We start from the raw sequence: 12,096 nt of genomic DNA on the forward strand, positions 1-12,096 counted from the left end.
GAGTGAGCGACGGTCAAATGGAAACAGAGGGGAGAGGGTGAGTGAGTGGGATTACACGGTCTTCTGACTTTTACCCTCTCCCTCCCCCACCGTCCACTTTTACTCCAGCCTTAAGTTAGCATACACGCTATGAAAGCAGTAAGACCACTGAAAAAAATATCTAGAAACTTCGTATTGAACTTAATTTTTACAAATAACCGTTTGAAAATATTCAGTCTCTTCATAAAAGCATTTTTATTTCCCCAAAACTATTTGCTATCCATGACTAAAAAATTACAACTATGAAACTAAATTATTACAACTATCAAAATTTGAGGCGATATGAGAATTCCCTTTCATTAAGAAACTATTGAGAAACTGCCTCTTGAAGTATTCAGCAAGCTACTTTAATGTTTGAAATGCTTTGTGCACTGTTTCCTTTTGCACCTCTATATGAAAAAGCGCAGCGGTTATGATCTGACGCAAGCAAGTCCTTGATATATATATGATTCGTATATCGAGAGAACAGGAGAAACGACATAACCTCTTTATATGCAAATCATGGAAATGGTCGAGCGAAAACTGAGGCGAGGTGTTTGAGAAAATTCTCCCCAGTCTTTCTCTCCATTTCAAAGGCAACTGTCGCAGCTCAATGTAGTCCTCACATAATATGACATAATTTGTTGAAATTTTTCTTTAAAACAGTTATACAAGTTTTCCTTTGTTGTTGGGGCCCTATGTAAATGTTGAAACTCTCCTTAACCGCAGTGTAATCAAGAGCAAGAACTGATTATCCTCGGATGTGATTAAAACTTTCAGGATGTTGGCGAAGATATAAACTTTGATAATAGTCATATTACAGTAGTCAGTACGAAGTATTCTTTACAATGGATCGGAGGTTTCATAGAGCTTTGAGGTCAAGAAAGTTGTTGAGAAGGGGGAATGGGGGTAAGGAGTGGGTGGGGAGGGGATGGGGGTGGGGGAGGAGATTGGGGTTGGGGAGGGGAAGGGGTGAGGGAGTGGATGACGAAGGGGCTGGGGGAAAATTCTAAAAGGGGTATTCCAATTTCTGGGTTATGTAGGGGGTGCGCCACCCAACAGTGCTTGCTTTTTGCCTAAATGATCAAATCAGAATCATGCTGTAGCTATGAATGAGGAGTCTATCTAACTTTAGTTTCAAAAGGGTAAATTCCCCCCAAAATCCCGGATTCTTCACGATCAAAAATGTTTGCGAAACGGATGCACAAATGAAACAGGAAACTAAAAATTCTGGAACGGCGCATAGTCTTTTTTGTATTTTGTATGGGGCAGGGTCCAATTTTCAAACATACAGTGGAACAAGTCCACTGGGAAACGGCTCACAGGGTCATGGTCAGCGGCACACCCCCTTTATAATTTAAAGGACCACCTCCCACATACTGTACCCGTGAAACTGCATTCTCTTAAAGGCTTATAAAAAGGATGATAAAAGGGTCGCATCAAAATGGGTGGCCTGGTCCAATATACAAAAATAGCGTATACATGTTTAAGAATATCATGTAAACTGAACTATGTAGCATCTCTATGGAAATATACAGGTTCCTAACTTCCTGTACATTAAAAACCCTGCTGGTCTATAAAACCATTGTTGGTAAACTATTAAAAACTGGCACCATTTGTCCATAGTTTGAAGAAACCACGAGAAAAATCCACTGTCAGTGGCTAAGAGAACTTATCTTCCAATATGAGGATGAAAAATAGCCAAACAAGCGAGTTACGCGATACCATGAATAAGTAAACCCCTTTTGCCGAGCGCAAAAGTGCCAAGTGTTCTTGTCTTCAATTTCACATGGTTTTTAGGTCTGGATGGGGGTAAGGCTATGCAGAAAATAAGCTCGACATTCACGCGATTTCGTCAAACATCCGGACAAATATTGTTGACAGCTGAAATACACACCTTGAACAAAAACCCTTTCAAACTTAAAATTTAGCTCTAAAAATCGTCATTTACGCCTTACACCTTAAAATGGAGTATATCCACAATCTCAGCTGCAAGTTCCCTTTTCCCTACATGTGACTGATGGAAATTTTAAATTCTACACAGAAAACTCTCCTCTGGTTATGTACAACGTACATAAATTTACCTCAGGAAAAGCAGATTTACAGGCTGAACTCTGTATCCCAAGTCACCCATACAAAACTGGCCAATCCCATTACAAGAAACAAGCGATGATAAATTGCATCTGCTTTCTTTTTCTTTTTTCTTATTTGGTCTTGAGCACTGATTGGCTTAGCTGAGTTTAGTTGAAATCATTTATATGTTCCCGATAATGCGATTGGTTAGCTGTGTTTTAGTAGTGACACTGTAAAAGAATCAAATAGCGAAAAATTCTCAAAAGGGAAGATGGAATACTAATATAATTAAAAATGAATTGATAAACAAGAAAGGTAATAATCCTTGGAGTCAGAAGAACACGGTTCCACTGAAACCGTTCATGGAGGGAAAAATTAAAACGAGAGTAGTAGAATAAAACTAGCGACTGCGAAAAAAAGAAAAAAAAATTAAATAAAATAGGCGTCAAAGCTTTCGTTCCGTCAGCGAAACCAGCTCCTTGAGGTTAATATCAAAATAATTCTTACAAGCCATTAATGACTCAGTTTTACGGCGAAGTCGTGCTAGTAATGTCGACTTAACTGTGTTGTTTACTGTATTTCCATATAACAATGCATCTAAGAAAAGAGAAAGCACAAGTAAAATGTGAGTTTATTTGACACTCCTTCCCCACACCTATTCAAAATTTTGGAGGAGAGGCTACCTAGGAATCCTTTCCCAGTTTCCTACGGTAAAATTGAGCAATGCGATCGAGACATCGTGGACATTTGGAAGTGTAAGCTTTTTACCCATTCGATATTTAATACTTCCTAGGTTTCTTCTGGATAGAGAGGGTGTCTTGGAAAGGATACATTCTGAACTACTGTTAATGCTGAATACAGAATTATACCCTCAGTGGATATAGAGAAATCGGGCTAAGAAAAATCTAGTCAAGCGATTCACGCTTCAAGGACTAAGGTTTTTTCGGTATCTCAAACTAACGGTAAGGAAATATAAAAGAAAAATCCATTTACAAAGCTACAAAACTGGTTTAAAAATTACTCTGACCCCGGGTTAGTAAATCATCTTTGGAATAACCCGTCCCCGGTGAATACTTACCACTAAAAAGAGCAATCCAAGAAACAGGGCTTTATCTTCTGCTGAGGAACTTGACGGGACTGAAATCAGAAGAGTGAAATATGGAATGTTGTTAAATATAATTATCAGGATATGTTGAGCGATTAAATTAACAGTGTGGATGCCTAGGATGTGAGTAACAGAAGTGATTAACATGTAACTTCCTCCTATATTGTCCACACATTAACCAGTAAACAGGTAATCAGAAAACTCACTTTATCGGGTTGAAGTTGTTATCGTGATCTAAAATCAAATTCTAGTAACTAATTCACAACGAAATGCGTAGAGAGTTGAAACTTCCCAGACTTTGTACTAGCACATGAAAGGTTAAATGTACACTCATATTAGAGTCCATTGGTTCTTCCTAAGCTGATACAACTTAAATAAGTGTTATGGCTTTTTACAAGATTGACTCTATACAGTAAGTGACTTACATGAGATGCTGGCAAAGTCTCTTTCTCCAGTGATACAGCAGCTACAGATACCTCCACAACAACCTCGCCAGTTGTGCGTGATCTCTCCAATTTGTTGACTTTCTGATCCTACTTTTTCACTCTCTTTCAGTATCTAACAGTTGAATGATATGTCGATCATTTATTAGTTTTAGATTTGGTAAGTTCAAAGAAACTCATACATTATTGTGCATGCCAGACCTTATCTTGGTCTCAGTAGCATGAAGTAACCAGGAATAGAATTGGGAATGGTAAAATGGGAGACTCACAAGATACACTGGCCTGATCAGAAATCTGAAACTTACCTCAAAACTAGAGTAGGAGGTATATTTGGTAGTGAAGAATTTCTAATCTGATGCCATTCTAATTAATCTGTTTTGTTTCTTAAGCTTTTTCTTTCCATGCTATTATGCACTGACTAAAGAAAAGCAATAAAAAGATATTTCTGAATGATAATCAGCTGACAGATACATAAATGTTCTTGACAGAAAACAAACTAAGGCTTTGCTTTTAAAGGTACATCATAAGTTTTTTGGGGTAGAAACTCTGTGCCTCTGATTGCAATGACAGAAATGTTATAATACTCAGTACGTGTATGAAAAATTTGCCAATGGTTGTATTTTCCTGAGAATATTGTAGTACAAAGAATATCTTTTGTTGATATAGTGCACAACTGTATTCTGGCCTAAAATGCAAATTACAAGTTTTCCATGTAATGTACATGTTGAAGTAAATTTTGAAGACAATGTAGAAATTACTCATTTGCACAACTTCTTTACTCCTGCATCCAATTTTGTCTGAGTACAGGGGCAGATCCAGGATTTAGTCAAGGGGGGTTTGGAGAATTGTCCATGGGCATGCTCACCCAGGAGATTTTAAAAATTAGGTCTTCGGAAACATGATTTCCAGCATTGAGAGAAAATTTAGGAGGTTCAACTGAACCACCGGAGCCACCTCTGGATCCACCCCAGGAGTTCAGTATGTATTTTAGAGAAAAACAAGTTCATGAAAGAGGAAGTGACAGTTATTAACATAAGAAAGAGACAAATTGTTCTTTTTCAGCTTTGGACCCCATAGAGTGACTAGCATCTTATTTCTCCTTTCAATCACATAAAGGTTTCAAGAATAACCTAAGGAAATTATCACCGACTAAAGAGCTTCCCGATTTTCAAACAAATTCTCGTTGTCAGCATCGTAGGAAATGTTTAGAGAACAGTATGGAGAATATGCATACTGATGTTGGGGGTGGGAAGGGTTAAATGGCAAAGCTAGCTTTTGAAGAAACTCTGCTCTTTGCATATAGACTCTGCCCTAAATAGTAGCATGGACAGTTTTGTTTGAAAGAAACTTAATTATGGAAAGGTTTTGAAATACGCCATTTTTGATATATTAAAATTCCAACTTAACTGGGAGGCTTGGGGGAATAAAACAAAAGAGGTTACATTAAGGTTGAGGGATGAATCATTTATTTCTCTTGTTTTATTACCCCAAGCCTCAGAGTTATATTAGAATTTTCATATGTTGAAAATGGCCTATTAATTCTAGAAAATAAGAAAGAAATGTTATGAATTGTACCTTAAAAACAGCAACATTATCCCTTTTGCACTCAAAGGGATAACAATTAGGTCCTTGAATCTTGTAGCTGAGATTTCCTTCATAGTTGTAAACTTGGAAATAATATGAAGGTCCCAAAAAGCTACCAAGAGTTTCTCTGGGCCTGTAAATGAGAGAAAGGCAAACTCTGATAATTGGCATCTTGATATTTGAATCAGTGTCAAGGTTCTGACAAAATACGTTCAATTTCCTTTTGATTAGAAAGGAGTGGCTCATTTGTAAACTTTATAGGGACAGGAGATTATTTACACACACACACACACACACACACACACACACACACACACACACACACACACACACACAAAAAAAAAAACCAAACAACAACAACAAACGAGATCAAACACTGTCCCCTAAATATGAATTGGGATTAAAAAATTGCATGGTTGCTCATTAACACAAGCTGCCTTCCATGTATTTGGCTGCTACCAATAAGTGGCAAGCAAAGGCACAGGTTTGGGCTTTAAATAGGACTGTTTTTCCGTGAGTTTGTGTCTGAAAATACCATTCCAATTTGTAGAAAATTCAGTGAGAGGGGATTGTGTGCATCTTATTTGTTGTTCCAATTGTAAATACTGATTGTTTCATTGCTACAAAGGGATCCTGTTGGTCTCTCTTTAATTTAAAGCCACTATTTAAACTAGTTCACTCACTTAAACAAAAATGACAATTCTTATTACAGGAAACAAGCAACAAATTCCACCTAAATTCTTTTTCATCTTGAACAACTTTGGTCTCGAGTGAAAATTGGCAAACTGAATTTTGTTAGAATAATTTCCCATTTCCTATGATGCGATTTTGGTACTGATTTAGTATTAAGTGATGCTATTAATGTGAGAAGCAACAACACAGTCAGCAAACTTACGCATGCTTTATGTGTCCTAGAACCTCGCCAGTAGGCATACGCACAGTCATGGAAGGGGCCACCCAAGGGCAGAAAGCAGGACTGTTGCAGCTAAATGGATGCTCAAGTTCCATAATCCAACTGCCTGTGACACTGTTGATGATTTTCATGTAGTAAGGCCTGGAATCACCGAGGAGTGCTTGAAGCCATGGATTGAGTGTCTTGACTGTGAATCGTTAAAGTAACCACAAGTAAGGTTTAAGAATTTTTAGTCAAATCTCCTAGTGTTCTGTGGCAAATGTTTCAATCTGATTGGTTACACCACTCACTATCTATTTGGTAATAGATAGTGAGTGGGTAAACTGAGTAGCTGCACAGCTTGCTCTAGTTAAGAAAAAAAAAAAAAAGAAAAGAAAATGAAAATGAAACAGGAGCCTTCTATGTTATGTTTTGAACAGCCAGTAGATTTCCACTGAAACACTTGAATTATAACCTCAAGATATCTATGCAAGATAGTTGATTTGGTGTTCCTCTTCATCTACTCTAATGCAAAAGAAATCTGGAGATCTTCATTTAAATGTTAAGTACATGTAGCTAGAACTTGTTTGAACTCTCAAAAGGAAATCAAATTGTTCTCCAGAGGCGAAAAAAATTTGTATTTCTTCTATTTCAAGGTATACACAAATTTACCACTTCCTCCATTCTGAGATTTCAAAGTGAAATTTAATTTTTCTAAAACTGACTTCAGAAGTGTCAATTTTGACTTTATGTTTCCCTACATCACACTTCTTATGAATAGGAATGTAAATTGCTAAGCTACAACTAAACAGAGGATAAAAAACATGGTAGGAAATCATTAACCAAAGTAATTCTTCCTTTGGTGCGTGGTGATGTAAGAGGAAAGAAGAAGCTGCTGTAACGGTGATACATGTAGATACATGTGTCTTTCTGGAGGTAGTTCACAGGTACAGTTAAACTTCGAAAATAGTTGTTTTTGTTTGACGGAGTTGATAATGTGAATTGAATAATACTAATTTGATAAAAGCAAGTTATCTTGTTAACCCCCCTCATCTCTGCTGACACAGTGTTACAGTTTCTTTTGAAACTTAACCCCATTTATGCAGTTGAACTTACTTTCTTTAACATCAAACAGCTGATTTCCAGCCCCATCACTGACATCAAAGTCCAAACGACCCCACCAGGCTGAAATTGAAACAAAGTACGTAATGTAGTATACACAGTAAGTCAGGCTTATTTTAATGATAGACCTCAACAATAAGTGTGGCAGGTACAGGTAGCATCACTTATCTTTTTAAATCTGTGTGGAAATCAATGGAGACCACTTGAAATTCAAAAGCAAATGATGTATCATAAAAACTGAACCCATAGAATTGTGAAAAGTTGTTGTTGTTGTTTTTCCTCAGTGAAATCCATGCCTCATTGTTATCATACCAAATTATTTCAAGGTGTCAAATAATGAATGCCTAGTATTAAATTCTTTACAGTACCTGGACTCTGATTGAATTCCTTAGCAGGTTATCATGTGATGAGCTGTATATTAGTTCACTTTTAAAAGTAGGTGAACTTTGACGAAATGTATAATATGTTTTCGTTGTATGAAACGAGAGAAGTATTCAAAAGCTTGTACTTATTATTCGATCAAGTGAAAGGTAGAAAACCACCTTTGATGTTTGGTTGATTTAGTGGCTTGGTAAACACCAGGAAACTTGTCACACAAAATCAAATGTGTAGGTTTGTGTTAGGTTTGAAAGATACAGAACACACCTCACACTTCACACCACAGAAATTATTGATGGCTTCTTTTTTTTGAAAATTATGAACTGTATAGAATATTTTTTGTTTATATTGAACATGTATTCTGACTCAAAATGTAAATCACAGGTTTCCACGCACATGTTACAGATAAGTGCTATGTCAGGGAATTTGACACCTGTCGTGTCAATGGAGACGAGAGGGAAATTACTCATTTGAACACTCAGAACTCAAGCAGCTAATATGTCTGAAATGTGTTTTAGATACAAGCTCTGCAACAATATATTTTGGCAGTGGACTGCCGATAACAGAGCGTTCAATTTGATACAGCAACAACAATAACAATTAATATACTGTGTTTTGACATTTAGAGAATATTTGACCACTGTTAAAGTTCACGCGAGGTGGAAACCTAATTTGTTATTTTGCGCTATTTGCGATGCATAGGTTTGCCATTTGAAGACCTTGCACAAGAAAGCTTTTTCTTATGAAAGACATTTTAAGAGGCTTAAAAACTAAACACCTAAATTTAAACAAGGAATGTTAAACAACAGTCATGCAAACTTCCTCAATTTTATCCTCGTGCAAACAGTTAAGGTTGCCGTGCACCTTCAGGGGTGTCTCGCGAGCAAGCGATGTAGCGCGTCCGGTTTAAACTGTAGATATCTTAACCCCTATATCAAATTAAAACTTATAGGACTGGCTATCAGACTATACCAAAAATTTTGAAAAAGAATGAATTGTCGAATTTTTCACGACTTCAAAATACGAGCGCCCGAATCATCTTTTGAACGTTACATCTCAAAGCGAATTTTTTTTATTCGCTTATTTAACGTGTTCCTCCGTTTCCGGGGCCAAAGCGCCAAAAAAACGTGTCTGCGATTTGCCATATTCGATTTCAGGGAAAAGTTACAGAACATTTCTGAGATAGGATTAAAAAAATGTGGAGTGCTCGTACAAAAATCGCTCTTGAAAAAAAAGTATTTAGAAATAAAACATTCGGAGACAAATTTTTGTTGTTTATATGTAAAACTAGCTACTGTCAAAATTTGAGAGCAATCGAACAAATTCCCTTTGACTTGTAGCCCTTATGGTATAGTCTGATAGCCAGTCCTATAAGTTTTAATTTGATATAGGGTTTAGATATCTGCAGTTAAAAACCGACGCGCTCCATCGCTTGAACGCGAGACACCCTTGAAGGTGCCACGGCAACCTTAACTCGTAATCGTAACGCGAGTTCATTTGCAGCACCGTAAATTTCAAAGACGTGAATACAAATGTAACAAATAGAATGATCTATATTTGCCGCGGGGTTAAACACATATAGTGATCTCTGAACTTGTAGAATTGGGATTTATAATGTCCAAATCACGCGAAACCCACGAAAACAAAGCCATTAAAATTTTTGAGAATTATCATCGCTCGAAATCAGCATTATTAATTTGAATTGAATTAATTTACACTTGCATCGTGCATCACTTACATCGTGCATCATACGTATCTAATACCGCAGTTCAAAATATATGAACTTCATATATTTCATTGTATCTGATTTATCACTTTCACGGGTTTATTACGAATCAACTTGACGGCCTGCTCCCAGTTGGCTTGTTAGCTCAATTGGTAGAGCGCTGCACTAGTATCGCAGAGGTCAGTGGCTCGAATCCCGTACAGGCCTGAATTTTTTCAGGTTTGATTTTCGCTATTGCTTAAATAGCGCTATCTACTGCGAGGATCGTGCATCATACGTATTTTATTTTAATACCGCAGTTTAAAATATATGAACTTCATATATTTCATTGTATCTGATTTATCACTTTCACGGGTTTATTACGAATCAACTTAACGGCCTGCTCCCAGTTGGCTTGTTAGCTCAATTGGTAGAGCGCTGCACTAGTATCGCAGAGGTCAGTGGCTCGAATCCCGTACAGGCCTGAATTTTTTCAGGTCTGATTTTCGCTAATCTACTGCGAGGATCGTGCATCATATGTAATTTACACTTTGTCAGGAGGAAATTCGTGTTTCGGGGTGTTCTGTTACAGTCTAGTCACGAATGCGTGTCTGACGCTTGATATCTCGCATTTGCCATTGATTTACGAGGTTCTTAAAGATCATTAGAGGAAAAAAATTTTGTTTTCGATAAATACAATATGCGAAACAGTGACAAATTGATTTGTAACAAATCAGTTTGTCATTGTGAGGTCTCCTTATATGATTGGAATGTTTCCGTTTCAAGCAAACTTGTCAAGTGGGCGCGAAAAATGGGTGTAATTTCCCCGTTATTCGTTAAGTTTGCAAATTATTGCAAGCTATTTTGGAAGTGAAAATGCTAATTTTGTTGTCTATCCACAACGGTTCACTTTTAAAAGGAGTAATTCATGTCCCCGAAGAACCCAGTTGATTAAATCTTTGCATGAATGCTCATTCTTTGGCGACCGGTTTGTGTAGAACTCCCAAAATAGTTCATACACTCGCATCACGCTAGCGCGTCGTACAAAATCAGCTTGAATCGCGAGAAGGATTAGACCTCGTTTGATTTTCCGTCGTCGTGTCTAATTTTAGCTCTGAATTGTTTTGTTCCTGTCGTTAGATGGCACTATTTCGAGCTCTTAACGTCCTGAAACTTAACAAAAACGCCTAATATACCCTTGTGAAACCCAAACATCTGTCTGCCCTAAGCTAAACCGCTGAGGGTGAACTTATTGGTGAACGAGAGACATTTTAATCATTCAGTCGCTTTGATTGCTTTGTAGATTCTTTGATTGAAATCGCGGCATTTCGATTTGCAACCTTGTAGAAGACAGAGCACGAGGCGCAAGCATATTCAACAGTTTTTACCTTCATTGTCGGCCACATTTTGATGAGCTACTAACTTGCTGACATTTTCAAACACCTCCAAGCCCATCGGAACTTGTGACCCATTATTGGCTCCTTGATTATGCGGAGAAAAAACGTCCCCATCTTCTCCCTCGTCATAACCTCCGATGTACTGAACCGAGCCGGAGTACTCTTTCTGGTAGCTAAGTCCTGGTTGATGAATCACGGTTGTGGTGCCCGCCATATTTTGTGCAATCCGATTCTACGCTTTCTCACGCGCTCTTCTCGAGCAAAGGTTCACGATCACGAACCCACGGCACCCAGCAATGTGTCACACGAACAAAGGAGCTACCGGAAAATTTTGGATCTGCGGCCTCCTTCCAAACGACGCTTCTCCGCTTGGAATCTTTTTTAATGTGCATTTTAATGAGTTTCTTCTTTTGAGAAGAATTCAAAAGCAAAGCAGTGATTTGCAAGTCAATTTTTTTGTCACGCCGCCTGCAGGTAGGGTTCGTGTTGCGTAATGCAACCGCGCTATCATGTCAAGACGGAAGTCTCTTGGTCGACCTCGGTAATCACTCAAATGCTTCGAATTGTTTCCATTTATCCCATACTTCGGTGGTTAAGATAATCGGCTGTATTTTCAGGAGAAAGAAAACATTTACCATGCCAGAAGACAACGGCCATGTAGCATCGTTTATGGGGTCATCCTTGGCGTAAAAACCTGACGAGGTTTTCTTTGTTTTGTGAGGTATTGTTTACAATGTTTTGTTGTCTTTGTTTTATGTCACTCGTGAGCTTCACAGGTTTTTACACCGAGGATGAGCCCGTTCATGCGAAGCATCATTCATACCTCGCTTGCCGTGAGAGTTTAACTGTTGTTCATTTTGCGTAATTCACACTGGTCGTGAACTTCTCTTGAGGAAAAATTTCAGTTTGTTTACGAAGGGGTCGACCTTACGACCTGTAAATTTTATTCCGTCAGGCAGATGTCTATTTTTTCAATCAGAGGCCAGGATATCCCTAACCTTTTGTGTAAAGGAATGATCGATCAATCGTGTGTACAATGTAACAATGTTTGTTATACTTTATTTGGTTCACATAATTTTCATTATTATTTTTTTTTCCCCATTTTTTTGTAGTTATATTATTTTTACAGGGACACGGGGGAGATTTTTCATCAGGAGTAGTTGGGGGGGGGGGGGGGGGCGAGGAGGGCTTCGTGGGCATTCGCGTTGATTCAGGGATCCAGGAAGAAAATAAAAAAAACTTTTGCTGCACAAGAAAAATTGAAGGGATAGTTATGAGAACCGTGACAGAGGCACGTCGATTTGATTTAATCCTGAATTTTGTGAATTTATTTAAGGAAGTAATTAATAGACAAATGAAGGAAATAAATATGTGGGTCT

At 37.8% G+C, this 12,096-nt stretch overlaps 1 protein-coding gene across 1 annotated transcript; it reads right to left on the reverse strand.

Moving 5' to 3' along the window:
- Positions 1-210: 210 nt before the first annotated feature.
- Positions 211-11,109, reverse strand: LOC111338840 (uncharacterized). Its single transcript, XM_022945378.2, has 7 exons — positions 10,709-11,109; positions 7,232-7,300; positions 6,119-6,323; positions 5,215-5,356; positions 3,622-3,754; positions 3,170-3,228; positions 211-2,688 (listed from the first exon to the last, which is right to left on the reverse strand). The coding sequence occupies exons 1-7, from the start codon at positions 10,929-10,931 to the stop codon at positions 2,662-2,664; spliced, it is 858 nt and encodes a 285-aa protein (XP_022801113.1). The 5' UTR covers positions 10,932-11,109; the 3' UTR covers positions 211-2,661.
- Between the last annotated feature and the right edge of the window lie 987 nt (positions 11,110-12,096).

The sequence above is a fragment of the Stylophora pistillata genome, chromosome 7 (genome assembly GCF_964205215.1).
Source record: "Stylophora pistillata chromosome 7, jaStyPist1.2, whole genome shotgun sequence".
In the NCBI taxonomy this organism is placed as follows: domain Eukaryota; kingdom Metazoa; phylum Cnidaria; class Anthozoa; order Scleractinia; family Pocilloporidae; genus Stylophora; species Stylophora pistillata.

What these genes read in the sequence shown, in the direction of transcription:
- LOC111338840 (XM_022945378.2), bottom strand. Translation starts at nt 10,931, where the DNA reads ATGGCGGGCACCACAACCGTGATTCATCAACCAGGACTTAGCTACCAG. An exon ending in CTAGGACACATAAAGCATGC is followed by an intron (nt 5,357 to 6,118) that starts GTAAGTTTGCTG and finishes TCTCATTTACAG; the next exon opens with GCCCAGAGAAACTCTTGGTA. An exon ending in AGACTTTGCCAGCATCTCAT is followed by an intron (nt 3,229 to 3,621) that starts GTAAGTCACTTA and finishes TTCTGATTTCAG; the next exon opens with TCCCGTCAAGTTCCTCAGCA.